This window comes from Aedes albopictus, chromosome 2 (genome assembly GCF_035046485.1).
Source record: "Aedes albopictus strain Foshan chromosome 2, AalbF5, whole genome shotgun sequence".
Lineage (NCBI taxonomy): Eukaryota > Metazoa > Arthropoda > Insecta > Diptera > Culicidae > Aedes > Aedes albopictus.
This window is the reverse complement of record NC_085137.1, coordinates 507,671,770-507,695,604: the sequence shown is the minus strand read 5'-3', so window position 1 is coordinate 507,695,604 and position 23,835 is coordinate 507,671,770. Positions and strand designations below refer to the sequence as shown.

The window sequence follows — 23,835 nt, the reverse complement described above, 5'->3', positions numbered from 1 at the left end:
GAATAACTGTAGACATCCCTGGAATATTCCTGAAGATATTCCCGGAGAATTTTTTGGAAGAATTTCCGAAGGTATTCCTAGGGGATTTCTTGGAAGAACTTCTGGAGGATTTCCTGGAGGAATCCCTGGGAAAATTCTGGAGGAATTCCAGAAGCTACTCCTGATGGAATCTCAGGAGAAATTCCTGGAGAAATAGTAGGAGAAATTTCTAGAAGAACTGCTGACATAATTTCTGAAAGATGTCCAGGAGCAATTTCTGGAGAAATATTTGAAGGAGTTCCTGAAAAATAATTCTGGGGTAATTCCTGGAGTTTCTGGAGAATTTCCTTCATCAACTCCTGGAGGAAAGCCTTTAGGAATTCCTACAGGTTTTCCTGTGGGAATTGCTAGAGGAATCCATGATGGAATTCCTGGTGGAATATCTAGAGGAACTTTTGAAAGAATTACTGGATGAATTTCTAGAGGAATCTAGAGTAGAATATCCTAAAAAATCCTGAAGGTATTTCTGGAGAATTTCTTGCAATGAGTTGAAGATTTCCTGGACGAATCCCTGGGAAAATCTCTGAAAAAACGTGTAGAAATCCCTGGAGGAATACTTGAAGCAGTTTATGGAGGAATTTCAGGAGAAATTCTTGGAGAAATGCCTGGATTAATCCCTGAAAAATATCTGAGGATATCTTTGGAGATTTTCCAGGAAGAATTCCAGGAAAAAAAATCTGAAGAAAATCCTGCAGAAATTGCTGACATAATTTCTGAAGGATGTCCAGGAGCAATTCCTGGAGAAGTTCCTTGAGAAATTCCTGGAGGAATTCCTGAAGAAATTCTTAGAGAAATGGCTGAAGGAATGCCTGGAGGAATTCCTGGAGGTTTTCTTTTTGGAATTGCAGGGGGAATTCTTGAATAAATTCCAGGAGGAATTCTTTCAACAATTACTGAATAAATTTGTGGAGGAATCTCTAGAGGAACCCTGGGAAAAATTTCTGCAAAAAATCCCCTGAGAAATTCCTGGAAGAATTTCTAGAGAAATTTCTGGAGAACTTCCTGGAGAAATCCTTGAAGGAATTTCTGAAGGAATCCCTGGGGATTCATTGGAGAAATTCGTGGAGAAATCCCTGGAAAAATCCCTAAAAAACATTGAGTGGAATACCTGAGGGAATCCTTGCAGCAATTTCTGGAGGAAGATCTGGAAGAATTATTGTAGGAATTCCTGGAAAAAATCCTAAAGGTATTCTTAGAGAAAATCCTGGATGAAATTCTGAAGGATTTTCTGGCAAAATTCCTGAATGAACTGCTGACAAAATTTATGAGGGAATTCCTTGATTAATTCCTGGAGGAATGCCTGCATAGATTTCGGGAGGAATTCCAAAACGAAATCCTGAAGCAATGTCAGGAGTCCCTGAAGCAATTCCTGGAGGAATATCTGGTAGAAAAACTGGAAGAATCGCTGAAAAAAAAAATCCTAATGAAATCTCTGCTAGAATCGATGGAAGAATCCCTGCAAAAATGCTTGGAAAATTTCTTGGAAGGATGCTTGGGAGAATTCCTGAAGGAAAACTTGGATGATTCTCTGAAGTAATTCCTGGATAAATCTTTAGAGGAGTTCGTGTACGAGTCTCTGGAAAAAAAAATCCTTGAAGAATCCCTGGATAAGTTTCTGTAGGAATTCCAGGTGAAATTCTAGGAACAATCCCGCAAGCAATTTCTGGAGAAATTTCTGGAGTAATGCCTGGAGGAATTCATGAAGAAACGCATTGAGAAAACCTTGGAGGATTTCTTGGAGGAATCTCAGAAAAATAAATTGTAGGAATTTTTGGAGGGATCCATGGAGGATATCCTACCTAGAGGAAAGACTGTAGGAATTCCTGAAGGAATCTCCAGAGGAACTACTGGAGAAATCTCTAGAAGAATTTATGGCGGAATTTCTGGAGGAATCTCTAGATGGAGGAATTCCTTAAGAAATCTTAAGAAGAGTTTCTGGAAGAATCTTTGGAGGAATTTTTAAAATAAGTTGTTCCAGAAAGAATCACACAAGCAATTCCCGAGTTAAGCCCAGCAGAAAATCTTGGAGGATATCCTAGAGGAATGCCTGTAGGGATTAACGTGGGAGTCTCTAGAAATATGCCTGTATAAATATCTAGAAAAATACCTGGAGGAATCTCTTGAGGCATTTCTGAAGGAATTCCTGGATGAATTTTTAGGGGAATCCCTGCAGCAATTCCCATAGGAATAATCCCTGGAGGAATCTCTGAAGAAATTCGTGAAAGAATCCCTTGAGAAATTCCTGGAGAAATCCCAGAAAGAGTTCCTGAAAAAATTGCAGAGGGAATCCTTAGAGAAATCCTGAAGGAATTCTAAGAAGAGTTCGTGGAGGAACTTCTTGAGGAATCCCTGTAGCTGTTCCTAAAGAAATCCCAGCAGGTGTTCCTGATTCCCGGAAGCAGTCCCATGAGGAATTACTAAGGAAATCCCAGGAAAGCTTACTTAACAAATTCCTGGAAGAATTTTTATATGATTTTTTTTAAAGGAATCCAGGTCTGCAATCGTTTTTGGACGAATTATTGTTGGAATCTTTGGCTGGACTCTCAAAACAATGTTTTGTACAATGTTTCAAGGAACTCCTGGATTAATTTTTAGTTAATTTCTGGTAAAATTTCCTGTAAGGGTTTCTGGAAGATATTGCTGCTGAAATGCTTTGAATATTTCCAGATTGAATTATTGGAGCAATCTCTAGTGGAATTCTTGAACGAATATATGAAGAAATCTCTGAAGAATACTTGCAAAAATACATAAAAGAATTTATTTTGACATTCCTTTGGGAATCCCTGGAGAAATTACTGGAGGAACCTCCAAAGATCCCAGACAACCAATTTGAACGTATAATGAAGTTTATGTTCATGTTATACGTACTTTTATGGGGTAAAGTTACATCGCATAAGATGCAGTAAAAGTGCCTTATGCGTACAAAAGTGGAGGCGTTATACGTGCATTGACGGAAAAATAATAACGCTATGTGACTTCAGGCGATATCTTATGCGATGAACGGTGTGCACTATTGCGACGTAAAATAGCATCTTATGCAACTTAATAATAATCGACTTTCTGATAGCTTTTTGGCACTCCAACAGCACCTCTTTCATTGTTATCACATATCACATCGCAATATACCAACGTTAACAATTCTACCCTATGCGAGTTTGTATGTACATTTAAACGAGTTTATTTTCACTTCTATGCGATTCAGTTTGTGCACTAATACGAGTTTAACTGACATTATAATAAAAGTACCAAGCGAAGTCGTATTATCTTCGCAGTGCGCAATTATGCGAACTCAATTGACACTTTGCGAGTCCGCTCGAACTCTTTTGCAAATAAGTAAAGCTCGTCACAATAAAACATCAGAATATCGTCTACTTCGATGTAGTTATACATTATGAAAGTTAATTTGTACTCTTATATGATTTTACCAAATACATCGCAATAAGTTTAAAAAATAACATCATATGCGATGTAAATTGTCCCTTAGCCGTATATGTATGCGAAAGTGAGTAAAAATAGTACTTAATACGATGTACAGCGTACATCCTTATGCGACTTCTGGTTGTCTGGGATATCACAGGAGAAATTCCCGGAGAAATGTCTGATGAAACCCATAGAGGAATTCTTGACAAATTCTCTGGAGCAATCCATGATGGAATCACTGAAGGAAGCAATGAAAAAATCCTGGAGGAATTCGCTGATGCATTCTTGCAGAAGTATCTGTGAAAATTTCTGAAGGAATCGTGGGAGGAATTCTTGAAGCATTTCTTGGAACAAACCCTAAAACAATCACTATCGGAATTGCAGGGTGCTCATGGAAGAATTCACGAAACAGAAACTCCTGGAGAAATCCCTTGAAGAATTTCTGAAACAATACCTGGAGAAGTTCTTGAATAAATGCCTGAAGCAATTTCTGAAGGTGTCCTTGAAAGAATTCGTGAAGAAATCCCAGGTATTTTGCTCTTAGCATGACGTTTGTTTGAATTGAATACTAGTGAAATTTGTGTAGCAGTAGTACATAACGGCACTCTATAGCATGCCCCCCTCCCCTGCCCCCCTCTGGCTATGCCAATGTGAAAGGCTGAATTTTGTTTGGTATTCAAAATCACAAAGATTAACTAGAAATATGAAGTCTTTTCCATCCAGCTCACATGAACCTCTAGTAATTTCATCACAATCCCCCCTTCAGAGAATCCAACCTACGCCAATGACCATTGAATCATCCTTGTCCCCCTCTTCTCCACCTCGCACACGGTCCCGAAAACGAGAATCCTAAAAAGCCTAGCAGACCCATGCGAGATGATGAATGTTGGCCATTGGGCAGGAGCAAAGCCTATCGGATTTTATTTCATTTTTATTGATACCCATATTCGTTTCGTTCCGTTTTTTGATGGGACGGGAGGACTAGAGAGCTCACAACAATAACAGATCTGAGGGTCTACCGCCGCCATGCCGGCTCTGCTCGATTGCGAACCGACTATGCTTTCTCGAGGGAGTCTGTTGTAGAGTTTTCGGTTTCGTTTGTCTGGCAATCACTCACTCAGAGCGTGGTGGGGAGGTGGGTGTTTCGTTTTAGGTGCGGTGTTAGTTTCAATTTCCTCGGAAATCCATGAAATCCGAATAAAGAACGTCAGGTTTTCCTTTTTCTTCCCGACGGAGCACTCACTTATTGACGAGTAGATGGACAGTGATAACGAATTGATGGGATTGATTTATGCTTTCGAGTGGAACGGCTGAGAAAGGTCTTTAATTTTATGGGCCCATAATTGAATTGGATTCGCTTGTTTTGGATCAAACAACAACTGACATTTTATAAGACATCAGTTTGATTGCCCTTTCTGATTGATGCATTGTCTGGTTGTCTTCTCTCGACAGGTATATATTGTAGGACATATACCACCTGGTTCGGACGAGCGGCACATTGGCCACATGCCGTACGGACACACGAGTTTCACCGAGAAGAACAACCTGCGCTATCTGCGGCTGGTGAAAAAGTATTCGGAGATCATTCAGGGGCAGTTTTTCGGTCATCTGCATTCGGACTCGTTTCGGGTGGTTTACAGTGACAGCGGTAAGTCTGGAACGAATAACTTTCCCCAATTCGATTTCACAATTCCTCTAACCTTTGACAAAACAGGAAAACCAATCTCGTGGATGATGATTGCCCCTTCGATCACGCCCCGGAAGATGTCCGAGTCGAACAACCCGGCCATGAGGTTGTACAAGTTTGACACCGACACCGGTCAGGTAGGGTCGATGACGACACGACGACGACGAGTTCAACTTTTAATTAATCAACTCAAACCCTCTACTCTATTGATTTCCGCACAACTTTCTCTTCCACCATAAAAGGTGCTGGACTACACCCAGTACTATCTGGACCTGGAGCAGGCGAATCAGCTGGGCGAAGCGGTGTGGCAGCCGGAGTACAACCTGACGACGTACTACTACGGGCTCGGTGAGGTTTCATCGGTGGCACTGCACAACCTGGCCGACCGGTTCACCAATGCGGACGACACGCAGTTTGCCAAGTAAGTATTGGGAAAGTTTGGGGGAACTATTTCTTGGTTTTAGAATTGATTGAAACTTTCAGAGGCTACATAAAGCTTAAACTTCGGTAACGATCTGCAGTAATAACGTAGCCTCAGGTTCGAAATTGTTGAGAACCTGCAAGGCATGGTACACAAATTACGTAACGCTAAAATCGGCCATCTCAGATCCCCTCCCCCCCCCTATGTAACGCTTTTTGTATGAAAACCCAAAATTTTTTGTATGGATCGTAACGCAACGCTGGACTCCCCCCCTCCCCCTATAGCGTTACGTAATTTGTGTACGATGCCCAAGCCAGACCTCGATGAAAACTCGCTTGATGTTTAAATTAAAATAATTGAATATGATACATATCCTTGTAAGGTCCCATAAAGCCGAAGCGGTATTCAGCTGGATTATGCTGATACGTGAAAATTTGAAGCATTTGGAGACGAAATACGTTTAATTTGTTGTAAACTTGGAGTAAAACAGGTTTTGTTGAAATTAAGGAACAAAAAACTGAATGTAATTTTATTGCACTAGGATGATAACAAGTTTGACAGATGACTTGAAAAAAACACAAAACAAACTCAACGCCTACTCTGTTTTTGCACACCGCTTATGTTCTTGTTACACGTATACTTCCAACATAATTGACATATTGAGAGATACATTTGTGAAAACATTACCACTTTTTTTGGGATTCGAGCCCATGACATCGTGTTGCTAGTCTGGCGCTTTAACCAACTCAGCCACAAGCTTGAGCTTGAGCTTGAGCTTAATTGACCGCCCGTGGATGCTACTCCAGTATCACCAGACCAGCTACACTCACACAAGGAATCAATGAGATATCTGCCGGGGACTTCGCAGACATCTTCAGTGTGTCAGTGTTGGCTATCTTCTATTTTTAAGGCGACAATGGCGCCTGCCATGTCAGGTTACAGGTCATTGTGGGGAAGTGGAAATAAGTGATGATTGCAATCATTTGTTTCCACATCAGACTGAATATACCTCTGCGTCTGTTCAAATTAATGCGGATGTCGGAGTATTGGTAAGGTATGGTTGGCAATGGGTTCACACATTGGCGTGTGGATGCCAGACACAAGCCCAAGCAACACACATGGTTACAAAACAGTCATGGCAGCATATGTAAGGGTTGCATAGAAGTCACTGTGACTTACTACGCAACCCTTACATACACTGCAGAAACTGTTTTGTAACTATGTTTGTTGCTTGGGAGGTAATAGATTAGCGTATTTAATACTTTGAAGATATTGCGGCACAGTTCGCTTGATTGCATAACTCGTAGGCGTTATATGATACATTGGCACTGTGCTGTGAAAGTGGGAAGGAAGGGAAACGGTTTTTTCAACACGTATCTGTTCTAGCGATGGCTATGAACATGTGGATATATATGAGTCGAATATGTAGGAAAGAGGGAGAAAGTATATAGAAAGATATAAAGTAGGAGGAGATGGACAGGCCAGGTATTGAACCCAGGACTTGCATACGAATCAGAAGCGGTAGCCACTAGACCATCAAGCCCGTTTCAGCCACAATGCACAATCTCTCAACTTTCTTAAATCTCTAGAAACGTTAGGATACCCTAAAAGCCACTGAAGCCCTTTGGAAATCTTTTTTTTATTATTATTCTTCAACCACTTAACCTAATTTACAGCTCTTTTGTCCACTAGGGCACTACGTGAGCGATTCCAATTAGCTGCTGACACTTTTCTACCCTGTCCATGGTGGAATGATGAGCACGATGTTGCTGTGTGGCTCTTGATCCATTTCCAGTCCGATTGGGGGTCCATTATGAGTTGCCGTTAGCCGATATCCAAGTTTCCGGGTCCGTTAGAGCTTATGCTCTGAAGAGGGTCAGGTGTCAGCTACTCTCAGGAGGAAGAGCAACTGACAAAAAATTGCAAGTGCCGGGGCTGGGATCGAACCTATGACCATCCACTAATGAAGTGAACGTGTAGCCACTATGCTACGAGCCCCGGCTTTGGAAATCTTGTGATTTCAATAACTAAAAATAACTAACATATTTTTATTAATTGGAAGTGAGTTTTAAAAAATCCGCTCTAAGTTCCTTTTAGGATTTTTTTTTTAAATAATGTTTCTAATTTTTGTGGCAAGTTCTAAAAAAGCGTCATTGTAATGTTTTGGTAGATTACTGACAAGGTGTGTGATAAATTATCTCCAGTGCTGTCATGGTAATATCCGAGCTAGTTAGTCAAGATTTCCCGATTTTAGCACCCCTTCAATGGTGCATTCCTATTCCATCCAATAATTTTGCAGGAGTTCTGAATTTCTGATTCTCGATGAATCCATCACAATCTAACAATCAATGCAAGATTTTTTAAAAGGAATTCTATTACTTTCTAAAGCAATCCATGCAACATTTTTGGTAGTTATCCGTGCAAGATTTTCTTAAAGAGTTCTTGGAGAAAGCTCTGGAGGACATTTGAAAGCCTCTAGAAAATCTAGAAGATATTATGATAGAAATCCTCACTGAACTTATTTAGAATGTTCTGGATGTTTTTAAATAAATCTACGAAGAGTCTCCAAAGATTCCCTGAAAAAAATCTTTAAGAATTCCTGGGAGATTTTTTCAGAAACTCGTGATAGATATTTTAAATCGAACCTATAATGGATTTTAGCAAGCGTAAGGTACCCCGGGGCAAGTGAGAATCGGGGGCAAGTGAGACCTATAGCTAGTATTTTTTTATTATTTATTTTTAAGACTAACATTCTTCACGGAAAACATAGGTATCACACCTACGGATACTTTGAATACAAAAAATGTTATTGTTTCAACTATAAAGAGACCATATACGATATTGTTGTTCATATGTAATTTTCAATTCACTAGGTAAGGTTGACGTGCTCTACTACATTCGTCGTTCAAAATAGATTTGTTATTCTACAAATACTTTTTTTGGTTTCAGGATAGTATTTGGAGTTCATGCAAATGATTTCAGGCGAAAAAGCTATATTTTATTTTTATTTATTACCTTTAGTTTACTGCTCTCACTTGCCCCAGTGCATTTCTCTATCTGGGGCAAGTGGGACCTATGAGAATAAACAAAGATAATTTTATGGGTTCATCTCGCCTTGTCCAACCTAAGATGAAATTAGCACGAAAGTCAATAAAAATTGACGCGTTAAGTAATCTACTGTTGAATTATACTTTATTACCTCTATTTAGATGATGAAATTCTTGTTAAAAATGGTAAAACCTTGGGTAAAACAAAAAAATCAAAAGCATGCACATTTTGTGTGTTTTTTTAAATATCTTCCATTTTTTTCACTTAACGCTGCATAATGCATTCTTCTGAGCATTCGGGAACCATCCATAAAAAATTAAAATAGGGTAACGGCCTTTTCAAAATTCATAATTAAAAAACAACATTATTTATTGATCGTAAGATTATGTAAAGGAGAAGATATTACTGAAAATCTCGAAACCCCAGATTTACTATTGGTGAGAATCATTAACTATATAATATAGAGACCAAGTTTCGAAATCTTTTGTCTCTTCACTTTACAGCACTTTTTGGATAAAAAAATCAATTCATTTTGCATGAGCTGCTAGAGTTGATTCAATTTCAATATGTGTTACGTAATTTATGCATGATACCATAAACCTCTTCTTATTTTAATCTCTAAACATACTCATTCATGTAAGAGATTTATGATTTATGTTACCTTATTTGTTGCAACTTATATTAAGCCCTTTGAACAAAAACTCTGAATAGGTCCCACTTGCCCCGTGAAACGCAGTAAATGAAGATCTGATACACTTTTCATTATATGCATAATATATGGAATGTAAAATTTTTGAAGCAGTTTTAATGTACGTTAATACGTACAAATATACCAACAACGTCTTTTGGGACCATTGGAAGTATTAAAGAATTTGTGTTCTGAAACTTTTGACATGACAAAACCAAATTAGCATTTTTTTAGGTTCCACTTGCCCCGGGGTACCTTACATGAAAGAATTGTTGAAAAATCTGTGGAAGTTTTTTCAAAGTAACACTTGAAGAAACTGTTAAAGAAAGCTCTGGAGGAAAATCTGGAGCTATTCCTGAAGAAATTATTGGTCAAATTTATTACAAAAGCCATGCGAGATTTTCTGAAGAAATCCGAGGAAGATTTTCTAACAGAAATTCAAATTTTCAAAAAAAAAAATCCCTGAAGGAAAAATCAAATCTCTGGGAAAATTTAGGAATAAAGTTTTGGAAGATCGTTTACGAAAACGCTTTAAGAATTTCTTAAGCATTTTTCGAAAAAAAAAATACTGGAAAAATACCAAAAAAATATGATAAATCTCTGAAGGATTTTCTGAAGAAATTTCTGGAGGAATTTCTGCAGAAACTCATACACAACTTTCTTACTTTTTTGTTGGTTTTAATTGTTTTTTCTCGGTGATGTTGAATGTCATTTAAAAAACCATTTAACGTTTCAACCTACTTTTTTATTATTTCGGTCATCATCAGAAAAATTCCGCCGCCCGTTCGTCTTCCATGGAGGTGTTCTTAATGAAAGACAACTTTCTTACACAATTCTTTGTGAAATATCTGGAGAAATCCCAAGTGGAATTTCTAGAGAAATTGGAAGATGCTGTGGGAATTTTTGGTGAAATCCTAGGAAGAGTTTCTAAAGTAACCACAGTACAAAATTTTGAAGAAGCTTTTGAAACATTTACTGAAAAACTTTGGAATAGTTTCTGAAGGCATCGCTAAAAGTTTTATTTAAGGAATATCTAGAGGTATAAATTTAAAAAAAATCTGAAGGAATCTTTGAACGTATTTTTGAACAAATTTTTAAAAGAATCCCTGGATGAATTTTTCCACAAACTCATAAATATATTTTTTTTTTTTGAAAAAAATGGAGGAATTTCAGAAGTAAATCAAGAAAAAATGCAAGATCCTTTGAAAGAATTGCTTGTGGAATTTGTAGAATGGGAGAAGTTTCTTAACAAATCCCTGTAGAAATTTCCGAAATTTGGCCGATTGATTTTTTGAAAAAAAAAAAATTGTAGATTTTCTACGGGAATCTCCAATACATTATCCAAACGAATCCTAGAGAAATTCATGAATAAACATCCAGAGAAATTTATGAAGTAATCCCTGGGTGGATTTTTCCAACAATCTCTGAAATGTTTTGTGAAAAATCACGGAGGAATTGATAGAGCTTCTGTTGAAAGAAATTTATTATGGTATGTTTTCCCATGTAAAATCCCATACAAACTTCAAACACGATGCGCAAAACGTAGACATAACTGATCGTGCCCAAATTTTGCACAGTTATTTGGGTCCTGAAATGGGACCTTAAAAGCTTTGATCTGATGGGATGCCATCAAATTTTCAATGTTTCCATATAACGGATGACCCACACTCACACTAATGTCCATTGTTCAAAAGATTGTCTTTTGCATCAACCATACATATTTTTGGAGACAAAATATTTCGATCGTTACAAGCTTTTGCGAGACAGTGATTTATTCGTTATTTAGCTAGAATTACTCATATATGCTAAAACTCCGAGAATTTTATCAAAAACTCAGTTGTCATGCAGTTTTTATATGTTTTGGTACATTCTTTTTTTGCCTTTCTCGTACACCAAGGTGTACCGAAAGGCTATATGTTCACTCCAAAAACGAAAATTTGATAGAGCCCCCAGAGGGGTCAAGTGTTATATACCAATCGACTCAGCTCGACGAGTTGAGATGATGTCTGTGTGTATGTATGTGTGTGTGTGTATGTATGTGTGTGTGTGTGTATGTGTACAAAAAGGTCACCTCATTTTTAGATAGTAAATATGAACCGATTTCAACGACCGATGGTTCATTCGACGCGGTATATTGCCCCATTGTTTCCTATTGAAAATGGTTCAGATCGGTCCAGCCGTTCCGGAGTTATGGCCATTTGGGTGTTCCGGACCGGTACCCCAGGAAGGGGCCAGATATGAAAATGCAACAAACCCATACATGCGACCCATCAAACCACTGCATTTTCGATTATCTGATGAACGGGAAGTAGGAAAATAGTCTCAGACTATGTCTGAACCGGTAGTGCTTCGGAACCGGTTCCGGGTGTCCCGCCGGAAGTGGCCAAATATAAAAGTGAACATAACCCATGCATGCGATACGTCAAATTGCGGCATTTTCGATAACCAGTTGAATGGTGAGCCAGAAAGTAGTTTCAGACTATATTTGAACCGGTAATGTTCCAGAACCGGTTCCAGGTGTCCCGCCGGAAGTAGCCAACTAAAAAAGTGAACCAAACCCAGGCATGCGACACACCAAATAGCGGCTTTTTCGATAACCTGATGAACGGTAAGCAGAAGAATAGTTTTAGAATATCTGAACCGGTTGTGTTCCGGAACCGGTTCCAAGTGTCCCGCTGGAAGTTGCCAATTGAAAAAGTAAACAAACCCCTTTCATGCGACACACCAACTAGCGGCTGTATCGATAACCAGATGAACGGTAAGCAGTAAAATAGTTTCAGACTCTATCTGAACCGGTTGTGTTCCGGAACCGGTTCCAAATGTCCCGCTGGAAGTGGCCAATTAAAAAAAACTAAACCCAGGCATGCGACACATCGAATTGCGGCTTTTGCGATAACCTGATGAATGGTAAGCAAGAAAGTAGTTTCAGACTATATTTGAACCGGTAGTGTTTCAAAACCGGTTCCAGGTGTCCCGCCAGAAGTGGCCAACTAAAAAAGTGAACCAAACCCATGCATGCGACACATCAAAGAGCGGCTTTTTCGATAACCAGATTAACGGTAAGCCGTAAAATAGTTTCAGTCCGTATCTGAACCGGTTGTGTTCCGGAACCGGTTCCAGTTGTCCCGCCGAAAGTGGAAAACTATAAAAGTGTACCAAACTTATGCATGCCACGCATCAAAAAGCGACGTTTTTGATAACCAGATGAACGGTAAGCAGGAAAAAAGTTTCAGACTATATCTGAACCGGTTGTGTTCCGGAACTGGTTCCAGCTGTCCCGCTGGAAGTGGCCAATTAAAAAAGTGAACCGAACCCAGACATGCGACAAACCAAATAGCGGCTATATCGATAATCAGATGAACGGTAAGCAGAAACATAGTTTCAGACCATATCTGAATCGCTAATATAGTAGACTGACGAAGTTGAAGGGGTGAATCCTGCTGAATGCGTCTGATGATGACCGAAGAATAGTAGGTCGAAACGCTTAACAAGCTGTTTATCACCGATAATCACCATCCAATCCTCTAAATCCCATATCTGAACCGGTTGTTTTTCGGAACCGTTTCCAGATGTCTCGCCGGAAGTGGCCAGTTTAAAAAGTGAACCAAACCCATGCATGCGAAATATCAAATCATCAAAAATGTCCGATAACCAGATAAACGGGCAGCAGGAAAATAGTCTTTGACCCAAGCTCTGACCACACCTAAGATTACCGGCAGTGTTGCAGAATCAGGATTAGATGCATCGCTGAAATTACAACAAAACAAAATCGATGCAAGCGATACACATGCGTGAACGAACAAAATCTTGATAAAAATTTAAGCGATCTTGTCAAACCCCACCATTTTCCTGAGGCGTAATTATACAGTAGGATGGATCAATGTTGTATGGGAAAATTTTAATTTTATATTATCAATCCCCTTTTGCGACTTAAATTACTGCGCACAATTTTAATGCAACTGGTTGAGCCATCGCGCTCTGTAACACAATTGAAATTTGAATGGGTGTTATTATGGGAAATTTTACTTGCTTGCACTTTTTTTGTCAAATTTTACATGAATCTTATACTGCCGTTCCATGCCAATTGTCCCATGTTATATGGGAACCCCATATAACATGGGATAATCATGCGTAGAGCCCCGAGCAAAGTCTGATAGCAAATTGAAAACTAATTTTGATGTTGTGATATTGCAAATTTTGATAACTCAGGTTGTTATCGTTTTGGTCGTTTTAACGGTTAAAACATCAAAAAAGAGAGCAGAAAAATGTTCCTGTGACAGCAAATTTAAAACCATTCCTGCTATCGATGATAGCAAATTGATAACTGTTTTTGTTATCAGCGCTAGAAAAATGAAAAATCGTTAAATGTAGAATTTTTCGGTTGATATCAAATCCTAAATGCAATAATACAATTGCACTAATGATATCGTCGGTTTCCTGCAATAGGGGTACAACTAAAAAAATGTGAATTTTCAGAATGAGCGTTTGAAAATTGGCAATCTTGAAGCACCTCCTACAAGTTCACTTATTTCTCACATTATTCGACAGAAGTAAACGAATTTTGATTGTTGCATCATGGAAAGGGACTGAAGGACTATCTGTTTCATGAATTTTGGATTACTATTTTTCATCGACTATTGAAAAAGTTGACTGATTTTGAGTTGTGCCTTTTTTGCGGATAATTGGTGAAAATGCGAAAATCTCGCGTTTCTCAACGAATTTCGGAACGGGTCTTTGTGAGATGAAAGTTTACATAGTTTTTCATCATTTGCCATCCAAATCTCAAAAATGACAAATTTTGAGTTGTGCCCCTATTGCAGGAAACTGACGATATATCTTTAGAATTACTTCACATAGATAACTGAAAAATTTAAAAACTATTGTAACACTAAATATTTACATTTGTTCAAAATGACAGAAAACCGAAAGCAAAATTTGAAATCAAATTAAGTAAATATAAAATGATATAAAAATGTGATATCAATTTGTTGCTGAATACAAATCATGTTTTCAATTTGCTGTAATTTTGTTGTTGGACTTTGCTCGGAACGGCAGTATAACCAATGATAATAAAGTAAAGGCTAAACTGTGCAGAAAAAAAAATGCTGAAATGTCTTGATAATGTTCAGCATCCAGTGCTAGTGAAGGTGGTCAAGCAGTCAACTGAGAGGTTTAATATTTTTCAGCTCTGCTTATACGTTAAACATAATACATAACATAGGAATATGAGCCATCAATAAGTTTCCAAATTTGATTATGGCTTTGATAAGGTTCTTGCTTCGGGGTCATCCATTAAGAACGTCACGGTTCTAGGGAGGAGGGGGGGTTTGTGAAAGTTTGACAAGCAATGCATTAGATATAGGAAAAACCCGTACGAAGGGGAGAGGGGGGTCGAAAATTCCCAATTTTAGCGTAAATGAATGTTCCCTTTTCTGAACAAGGCTGACACAAATTTCGATTTTCTCTTAAGTCAAAATTTTGGGTCGCAATACAACATTTTGAGGAAGGGCACAAATGAATAAACCAATCAATTTTTAAATTTTAAGGTAAAGAGTCCTCCAGAAAATTTCTTACCAAACCCGATGAATTAATGTTTCATCAAATACATTTATTATTTATCAACTCCACCCCCTCATTGACGAACGAGCACTGTGACAAAAGAAGAAAATGCTATTTGTTCCGTTCTAGAGTATTTTCAGGATTCAGGAACACTTCGGGTTATGGCGACGGAAATATCTTAGAGTACATATTCGTCGAGAAAGGCGCTATCACCACTAGGTGGATTAATCTGGGTTTTTATCTGTATTAACGAGATTTTTAGCCCTAGGCTAGTTCATCTCGGGACCCACGCTTTACTTCCCTTCCGAAGGAAGAACTCACATTTTGCGAGTTTGTCAGGAGTGGGATTCGATCCCAGGTCCTCGGCATGGCAATCACGTTGCTAACCATCACACCAGGTCCGCTCCTCGCACGGTACATTCTTGTATACAATTAAAAAAAGGAAATTAAAAAAAATACTTGGATTTTATGTAAAATTCTATTTTATGGGGGTCTCTAGATAGCGTAGTGATTAAGGCTATGGATCATCAATCCGGAGACGGCGAGTTCGATTCCCGTTCCTGTCGGGAACATTTTCTCGACCCCCTGATCATTGAGTAACATTGTACTTGCCACAGAATGTACAAATTCATGCAATAACAGACAAAGGAAGCCCTTCAATTATTAACTGTGCTCAAAGAAAACTAAGTTGAAGTGAGGCAGCCCAAGCTCCAATGCGAACGTCGAGCCATAAAGATGAAAAAGAAGAAGACATTTTGAAAATGGAAATTTCCTCTAAATCGAGGTACTGCAGGCGTTAGCAAAGATTCATCCACATCGGAGCAACTCATCAAAATTCGTCAGAAGGGTAGAAAAAGGAGTCCCAGGAATATCCGATAGAGGGAGGGGCAAAAGGGCAAGGAGGGAGCAGTTGAGGGTTGAATGAAACCTGAAACTCATCTCATCTGTAATATTCCCTGAAGCTCCTGAGATCCTTTGGAACATCTATGTATTCCTTTCAAATACCACTGAGATCGCCTGAAACTCTCCGAAATGCTCCTGAAAAGCACTTGAAATATACTGAAATCAAACCCTCTTAAATTTCCATATACGCTTGCAAAATAAACTGGTGCCCCTGTTTTTAGGCTTCCCTGAAACTCCTGGAAACCCCCTAAGTCCGATTTATAAATCCAACGACCAAAACCTGTTTTGAAGAACTGAGTTCCCACATGTGGAGCACAAACCTTATTCATGCACAAAAACTCGTCCTTAATTTATCAGGAGAGGGCTTATCTTAATACCAGTGTGGTATCTTTTGTTACCGTTTCATCTAAAACACTTGCAAAAGTCCATCATCCATGTGTGCTTACGCATTCCTTTATAAACATACGTTACGAACCCGTTTGATAATCGTGTATCACAGGCGAGGAGATAGTCCTCGCAGTCCTGATTACACCAAAAGATTACTATATGCTGCCAGCTTTCCACCGAATCACCTTGCAAATTCAGCTCGCGTCAATATTCCCATACCAGACCGCAGACCCACGCACGTCTCACCAAGGCAAATCTGTCCAACGAAGAACCGGAAAGGTCACAAAATGGAACCTTTTCTGCTGCCATCACACCACACGTGCCATGTCGGGTCCCCACTCACACGCAGAGCGCAGAACAAGACACACGGTGTCAAACGCGCGACGCAGGAATGTGGCCTAGGCCCACGAACCAAATTTACAACCTCTTGAGTTATTTGCCCTGTCATTGTGTAGGATTTTCCAAGCGAAAACAGATTTGAATAAATAAACCGCCTCCCGTCGATTCTGTGGCTGTGGCCAAATCCATCCAGTAACAACAATGGTGGCTCCAGAACTCGCTTAGAATTCCCGGCGGGGACATTTTGCTGGCAGTCTTGTACAAAATAGAAAGCCAACACTTGAGGTACTTTACGCGATTTCGCCGAATTGATTCGACGGGTTTCGTGCCTAGAATCGATTGCCGTCGAGTGGGGTAAAAGTTTTTCGCTTCTGTTTAACCACTTTTACGGATCGATAACTTTCAATACCACTTATAAATATAAATATTGGTTTCTGTTCCATTACTCTGATAGCCACGCCGCCGCTGCCACCGTAGCCGCAGCAGCAGATTGCAAACACACACACACTGAGGGGTTCGGGGTCAGACCTGGGGAGCCTGGACGGGAAGGTCTCCATCGTATTTTCACCAATTTTATCGCCGGACAAAATCGGGATCCTGGAAGAAAAAAAATCTCTCGAACCGGAATTTATCTAGCACAATCCGGACTTTAATCTACGCAGCAAAAAAATGGGCGAGACGCACGTAGCCGGGGTTGCGGTTTCATAATTCTTTGCTGGGTTCAATCTTATTTTGCTTGAGAATTTCATCCTCAGTCGACTCTATTGGAACAAACTATCTGTTTTTGTGGGGGAAACATTTTTTTTCTCTACTTCATCCGAACACCAACCGCCAGCAAGCATGGAGAAAAATTTCATCCCATTTTTTCATCAATCTTGACGGGAAATTTCTCCTCTGCAAGCGACACATTGCTACTCTCGAGCAAATGGGAAAGTTTTCTGATTTCACACAAGAAAGATTATTACAAACTCTTTTTCCTATGCTGCGGCTTCTTCTGACGTATATCTGCAGTGGAATTTGAGGAACCGGAAAGTGCGGATGTGATGTCCGGGAAACGAACTAGATGATTTTTGTTGAATATTGGCGTCTGACCTTGAGTTTTATTTTCCCTACAGACTGCCCCTGGGTGTGATTCTCGCTCAGTCCAAGATAATTTTGTTATGAAAACATTCTTGACTGGCCCCCCAATATACACATTATACTGTTCTGTAGAAGCAATAAAAAAAATCCTGGAGGCATTTTTTAGGGAACCATCGAAGAAATAATAAAAGAACCACTTGCGGAATCGATACAAAAAAAAAAAACCTTGGAGAACTGGAGAACCGTCTTCAGGTGGGCTGATAATGTTATTGCCCTTCACCGGCTATACCAGACGGCTGGTATGTCTAAATGGCTTTCTATTTTACAGAGTTGTAACTTGTTCTGTGGCTTAGTTGGTTAAAGCGCCGGACTAGCGATACGGAGTCGTGGGTTCGACCCACCAAAACAAGTGGTATTTTTTTCACAAGTTTATCCCTCAATTAGTCAATTAAACACACAATGGGTCTTCGAAAAAAGTTTGAGCTTTTCCATCTTCAGGTATTCAAAGAAAAATGTCTTGAACAATTCCATGAAAAATACTAACGAATTCTGGAGTTATTTCTGCAAGAAATAATCTTTCAAGTAAGATCTGAATAAATTCAAAGAAATGTCCGGAGAAATACCTGAAGTTATTATTGGAGATACCCTGGGAGGTACATCTAGAAAAATCTCTTGAGAAATTTCCAAATGAACTCCTAAAAAACTCCTGACTTGGTGGAGTTATACCTTACGGTACCTCTGGAGAAATTTAAGCAATTTTTTCTGGAAAAGCTTCTGAAGGGACCCTCTGGAAGAATTTCTGAAAAAAAAAACCGAATCTTTGTGAAACAAATTCTTGTGGAATAACATTTAATAAAAAAAAGGTTCCTCCAAACGTTTCCTGGGGAAACTCCTGAAGATATTCTTTGAAAAATCACTTGAGAAATTTCTAGAAGAATTTTCTGTGTACTAACTTGTCATCGAATTGGTTTTCGATCTCGCCGAAAACCAATCGATGAAAAGTTAGCACCTCAAATCGCAGAAATCGAACAATTGGTACCATCTTGAAGAATTTTCGGAGAAAACCAACAACAAACTCATGGATTAAATTCTGATAACATTTCTGGAGGAATTCCTTAGAAAATGTTTGAAGACATATGTGAAAAATACAAGCATGACCTAATATAGCAATCCTTGGAGAAACTTCGGTAAAGAATCCCAGAAGTAATTTCGAAAGAAATTTCTGAAAAAAAAAACCCGTGGACCGGTTGCAATCTTTTGACAAATGTCCTGAAAAACTCCTCAAGAAGCCATGGAAAATTCTTGGAGGAATACAAAATTTTATAGAAATACATGGACAAACATTTTGAAAGGATACCAAGAGAAAACTTTAGAGGAATTATTGCTTAAATCATTCTAAGAAATCCTGCGTAAATCTTCTTTGGGTAAGCATAATTGTTAATAGATCCTCAAAAAATCTACAAAGGAATTTCTGGCAGTGTCCCTGGAGGTAATCCTGGAGAATTTTCTGGAAATATAAAGAAGAGTTCTTGAAAAACTGATAAAAGGAATTCCAGCTGACTCTTCCGCGACAGTTACAGAAAACAATCGTGAAAAACGACATTCGGCCAAACGGCATTCGACCAAATCGTCGGACACCAAAATTTTCTATTTAATGATCAGTCAAAGTGTTCCTAAAGTACCTTCAAAGCATATTCAAATTCGTTATGTGTTAAAACTATCTCGTTAATAAATCAAAAAGCATGTCTAATCAAATTAATTCGATATTTTAACCTTGTGTATTTTACATTTGTGAAAATGACATTTGGAGGAGTACGAAAAAAGGGATTCCTAAAAAATAGTTTATTCTGCTTTTTCAATACACTAAAACCTCAATTTATGCACATGGCTAGGTTTCATTAACCTTCACGTACCCGACCCCCAACATCTCATTTTCAAAATGCTGGCATTTCGTCAATTTTCATCCATTTTTTTTTGAATTGATTGATTGATTTGTCTTTATTAGAGAGACTTTTAGCCCTTGGCTGGTTCGTCCCTATTTTTTTTTGTTGAAGTCGCTCTCAATCGATCATAAATTGGTGCAAGTTTCTTACATCCAAGTGGCCATATAATATCTGGAACCATTCCGGAGATATTTCGGATTGTACTGGGTTCAGGGAGGGTGCCGAAATGGCTAAAAATGATTATTTCGTGTGTTATTGAATTTGAATTATCGATTTTCAGCGGAATTTTTATTGCGAACAATAAAACACAACTGCGATAACCAGATTTGAACAAAATGACCCATCCGGATCACCGTGACAGGTTCCGCGGGGCCTCATTGAGGACACTTCTGGTTTTCATCCAAAACATGTCGTGCGACATATCAAACTTCATGATTTCGAATGACTAATTCAGAAACGGTACCCTGAAGTCTGTATCAACTAACATGGCCACCCCGGAACATCTAGCATAGGTTCCACGGGGGTGAAATCGGGGACATTTCTGGATTGCAACCAAAACATGTCGTGTGACGTATCAAACTTCATGATTTCACGAGAATGGGGCAGAAAAAGTTGACTGAACTATGTAGCAACTGGTATGGCCGCTCCAGAATACCTGAAACAAGTTCCGCGGGGGCCTCTCAAGCACAATAACACACGAAATAATAACTTTTAGCCATTTGGCAAAACATACAAGATCCCACCCCCTGACCCCAGTACAATCTGAAATATCTCCGGAATGGTTCCGGATTTACATGACCACTTGAGTGTAATAAACTAGCACCAATTTATGATCGATTAAGGGCGACTTAAAAAAAATCGGATGAAAATTGACGAAATGCCAGCATTTTGAAAATGAGTTGTTGCCCAAGTAACACAACTTGTTGTAATAATGTCGGAAACGTATTTTAGTACACTTATATCACCGAAAAAGCGCAAAAAATGGCGGCTTATAAAACATCTTCGATGTTACTAAAGATGTTTTTCGAAACATTCTTATAACATAAAATTAAGTATTGAATATGTTCTCTGCAAACATCGTAGAAACTTATTTTTTATTCGCTGAGAAATCATAATTTATCAAACACATATGTATTGTGTAAATAAATATGGCAACTATTATGGGTCTGGCTCAACATCATTATTAATCCTCTCATTTGATTTGTAATTTACCATCTCGATGTGATCCAATTTCATGTGCCATTCAAAATTTATGGTGAAATAAACACATTCACTCTTCATGAATTCATGCGCTTTCCATTGGATTGGAAACAAGAAGGGAGGTTTTTGGGATTTTTGTCATTACTCAGGTTTGTTTGAGTTTTTCGAACACATTTTCAGACATGCATCATGGTGGCTTCTTGACACAGTACCGCCAAAAAGTTTTGGAAGGTTATTTTCATTTATGTTGTATTAATGATGTATTTTTAGAATGTGCAATAAGGATAAGGAAAATATATTATTTCAATCAATGTTTTGACTTTCCCAGATAAATTATTATTTTGAGAAAAAGTGTAGATAAATCAACGGCTGAAGTGTTACAGTGTGAAACTTTTTAGGCACTGTAATTCATCTGGCCTGATATGGAAAATTTCAAAATATTGGATTCACGTTCATATTACATTTTATGAACATCTCAATAACATGTTTCTCGAATACCTTCAATATTACATTGAAAATACATCATTTCAACGTATTTCAAACATACATGGAAGGGATTTTTGTTTTGGATACCTACCTATTTTGAGCATAAATATAACAATAACAATCTCAGTCTGCAGTTTACGGAGCCAGTATCAATAAATTAATTTCTAAGGTTTCGCGGGATCATTCATAGTGTTTAAACTGGGCTTTTCAGTGGAATTAAGCCGCCACGTAAGTATATAAAGTGATTGTTAGGTGATAATGGGATATTTAGGTGAAGTTAGAAGTGGTGGCTTCCTTCTTCGGATTCAGGCTTTAAAGGGTGTCTACAGTCGCCAACCATTGTAAAGAGTATTTATGTACCTGTGTTTGCCTTTAAACAAGTGACAAAGCAATAAATATGAGTGTGGATGCTATTATGGTTCAATTTCCGTGTGTTTTTATTTGTAAAAGTTGTTTCATTTATGATGTACAAGACAGTGATTTTGATGACAAGACTGTGAAGTGATATACTTGTATATTGACGTATTCAATACTTTAATATAACGTATTGATAACATATTTGGAACCGAAGGTTTTAACTATGTGTTGTCAATGTTTTAGAAAACATCTTTAATTGAAGTAGACGATGATACGACGATGTTTAATCAACGTTAAATTTATGTTATTCTAACTTGTGGTGATGTTGATAGGATTTTTTAGAAACTTGTTTTTGTCAAACATAGATACAACATGGTTTCAACACAAGATGTGTTCAGATACGATTATAGCACTACATTATAACATCTTTTACAAATTTGATTTTCAATGATGTTTTCTGTGTTACTTGGGTGGGGGTCGGGTATGTGAAGGTTAATTAAAAATGTGCATAAATTAAAAAAGGCATAAAATGAGGAAATGTATGCATAATTAAGTTTGGGCTTTGATGAGGGAATCTAGTTCGTGAGAACAGGTCTTGCTCCTGGGCATTTGAGGTGGGGCTGAGGGGGTTTCCATAAAGTTGCCAGGGAACTCAGAAAAGGTGGTTCCAAAGGGCTTAAGGAGTGTTTCCAGGTATTTCAGGTCAGGGTCGTACCAGGCGGTTTCAAGAACATCTTAGAATCAAATAGCATTTCAAGGGCGTTTTAAAGGATTAAGGGATGGGTTTCCCTAAACTCTGCAACTTCCTGAAACGCATCAAAGATTCCCTAAAACCATCTCGGACCCCAAGTTACGCACCTAAGACACTCATAATCTTTCTAAAACTCCTCCGCAAGGCCTCTGAATTTCGCCGAAAACGCTCTGAAGCTTCCTGAAATGCCTAGAAAATCCCCCTTAAACCCCCTCCGAACTCATGTAACGCGACTAAGACGCTCCGGAACCCCCGAAAACTCAGCCGTAACGCTTCCGTAACACCTCTGAATTCCGCCGAAAACGCATAGAAACTTCCTGAAATCCCCCTCAACTGGACGCGTTTTCTCATTGTTTTGGTTTTTGATTTTTTATTAAATAACGAAGCAAAATCTTCGAAATTAGTTTCCATACACAGTTATAGAAAGGATAGGGCTATCTCCTGCATTTTTTCAGGTGTAAAACTGTTAGCAATTTTTCAAAAACATTTTTTTATTGAAATTTCATTCAAAAATGGTTTCCTTACAAATGAAAAGCATTTTCAACCTGGAAAAAAATCATTGATCCTTCGCAGGGTATGAAAAACGGATCACGCCGAAAAACAAACGCTTTGTCCTAGGCGGTGCGTGTTGATAACAAAGGCGCTCCGCAACAAACGCATGCCAGGTGATGAGAGCAATAAAACAAGCATCGCTTGCCGTGCGTGTGCCGATATTTCTGCTTTTCTGCTGATATTTCCGACCCACATCATCGAATTCATAAGTATTTGGATTAATTATGACTTTTGCTAACCTGAAAGTCGAATTTCAGTTAAAAAACAATGCGAAAATAACGATGTAAACAGAAGGAGACAAATATTCCTAGCGTTTTTATTGCGAACAAACTCGGAAGCGATCTTTGTTATTATCTGCTAACGAAAAAACAAAGCGTTGTTGCCGTGTCTTATTTGTTGCCTATTATTAGCTTGCACGCAAAAAAATCCGTTCCGATATACGCGCACTCCCAATCACGGCAACGGGAACAAACGGGAACTATGCATAGCAACCATAACAACAATAAGAAATATACACCGTGAACTAGATTTCACGTTTTCTAGAACGCCCATGTTGACAGCTGGAACTAGTTCCAGTTCACGGTGTATATTTGCTTGTTCTCATATTTGCGTTTGTTTGTTCACGTTTATCAGAACGGTTTTCTGAGCGTGTGCGGTGCCATATTCTGCGTACACTGATCCTTCGTCACATTGTGTATGAAAACCGATTTTAAAAATATTGCTTCGTTATTTAAAAAAAAAATCAAAAACCAAAAAGTGAGGAAATGGTTCCAGTAACGCCTTAAACCCTCTCGAACCCCATGTAACGCATCTGAGACGCTCCGAACCCCCCGAAAACTCTTCCGTAACACCTGTGAATGCCACCGAAATGCTCTGAAACTTCCTAAACGGCCCCAAAATCGCCCTAATACCCCCTCGGACCCCATGTAACGCACCTGCGACGCTCCGAAATCCTCGAAATCTCCACCGTAACGC

The 23,835-nt window shown here is 38.7% G+C and overlaps 1 protein-coding gene across 1 annotated transcript in view; it reads left to right on the top strand.

Annotated features, from left to right (window-relative positions):
• LOC109621718 (acid sphingomyelinase-like phosphodiesterase 3b) overlaps positions 1-23,835 on the top strand; it is a 340,436-nt gene that overhangs the window by 304,057 nt on the left and 12,544 nt on the right. Inside the window, exons 7-9 of the mRNA XM_029870311.2 lie at positions 4,912-5,107; positions 5,174-5,283; positions 5,389-5,567. Of these exons, the coding sequence (XP_029726171.1) occupies positions 4,912-5,107; positions 5,174-5,283; positions 5,389-5,567 (485 nt within the window). The remainder of the gene's footprint in view (positions 1-4,911; positions 5,108-5,173; positions 5,284-5,388; positions 5,568-23,835) is intronic.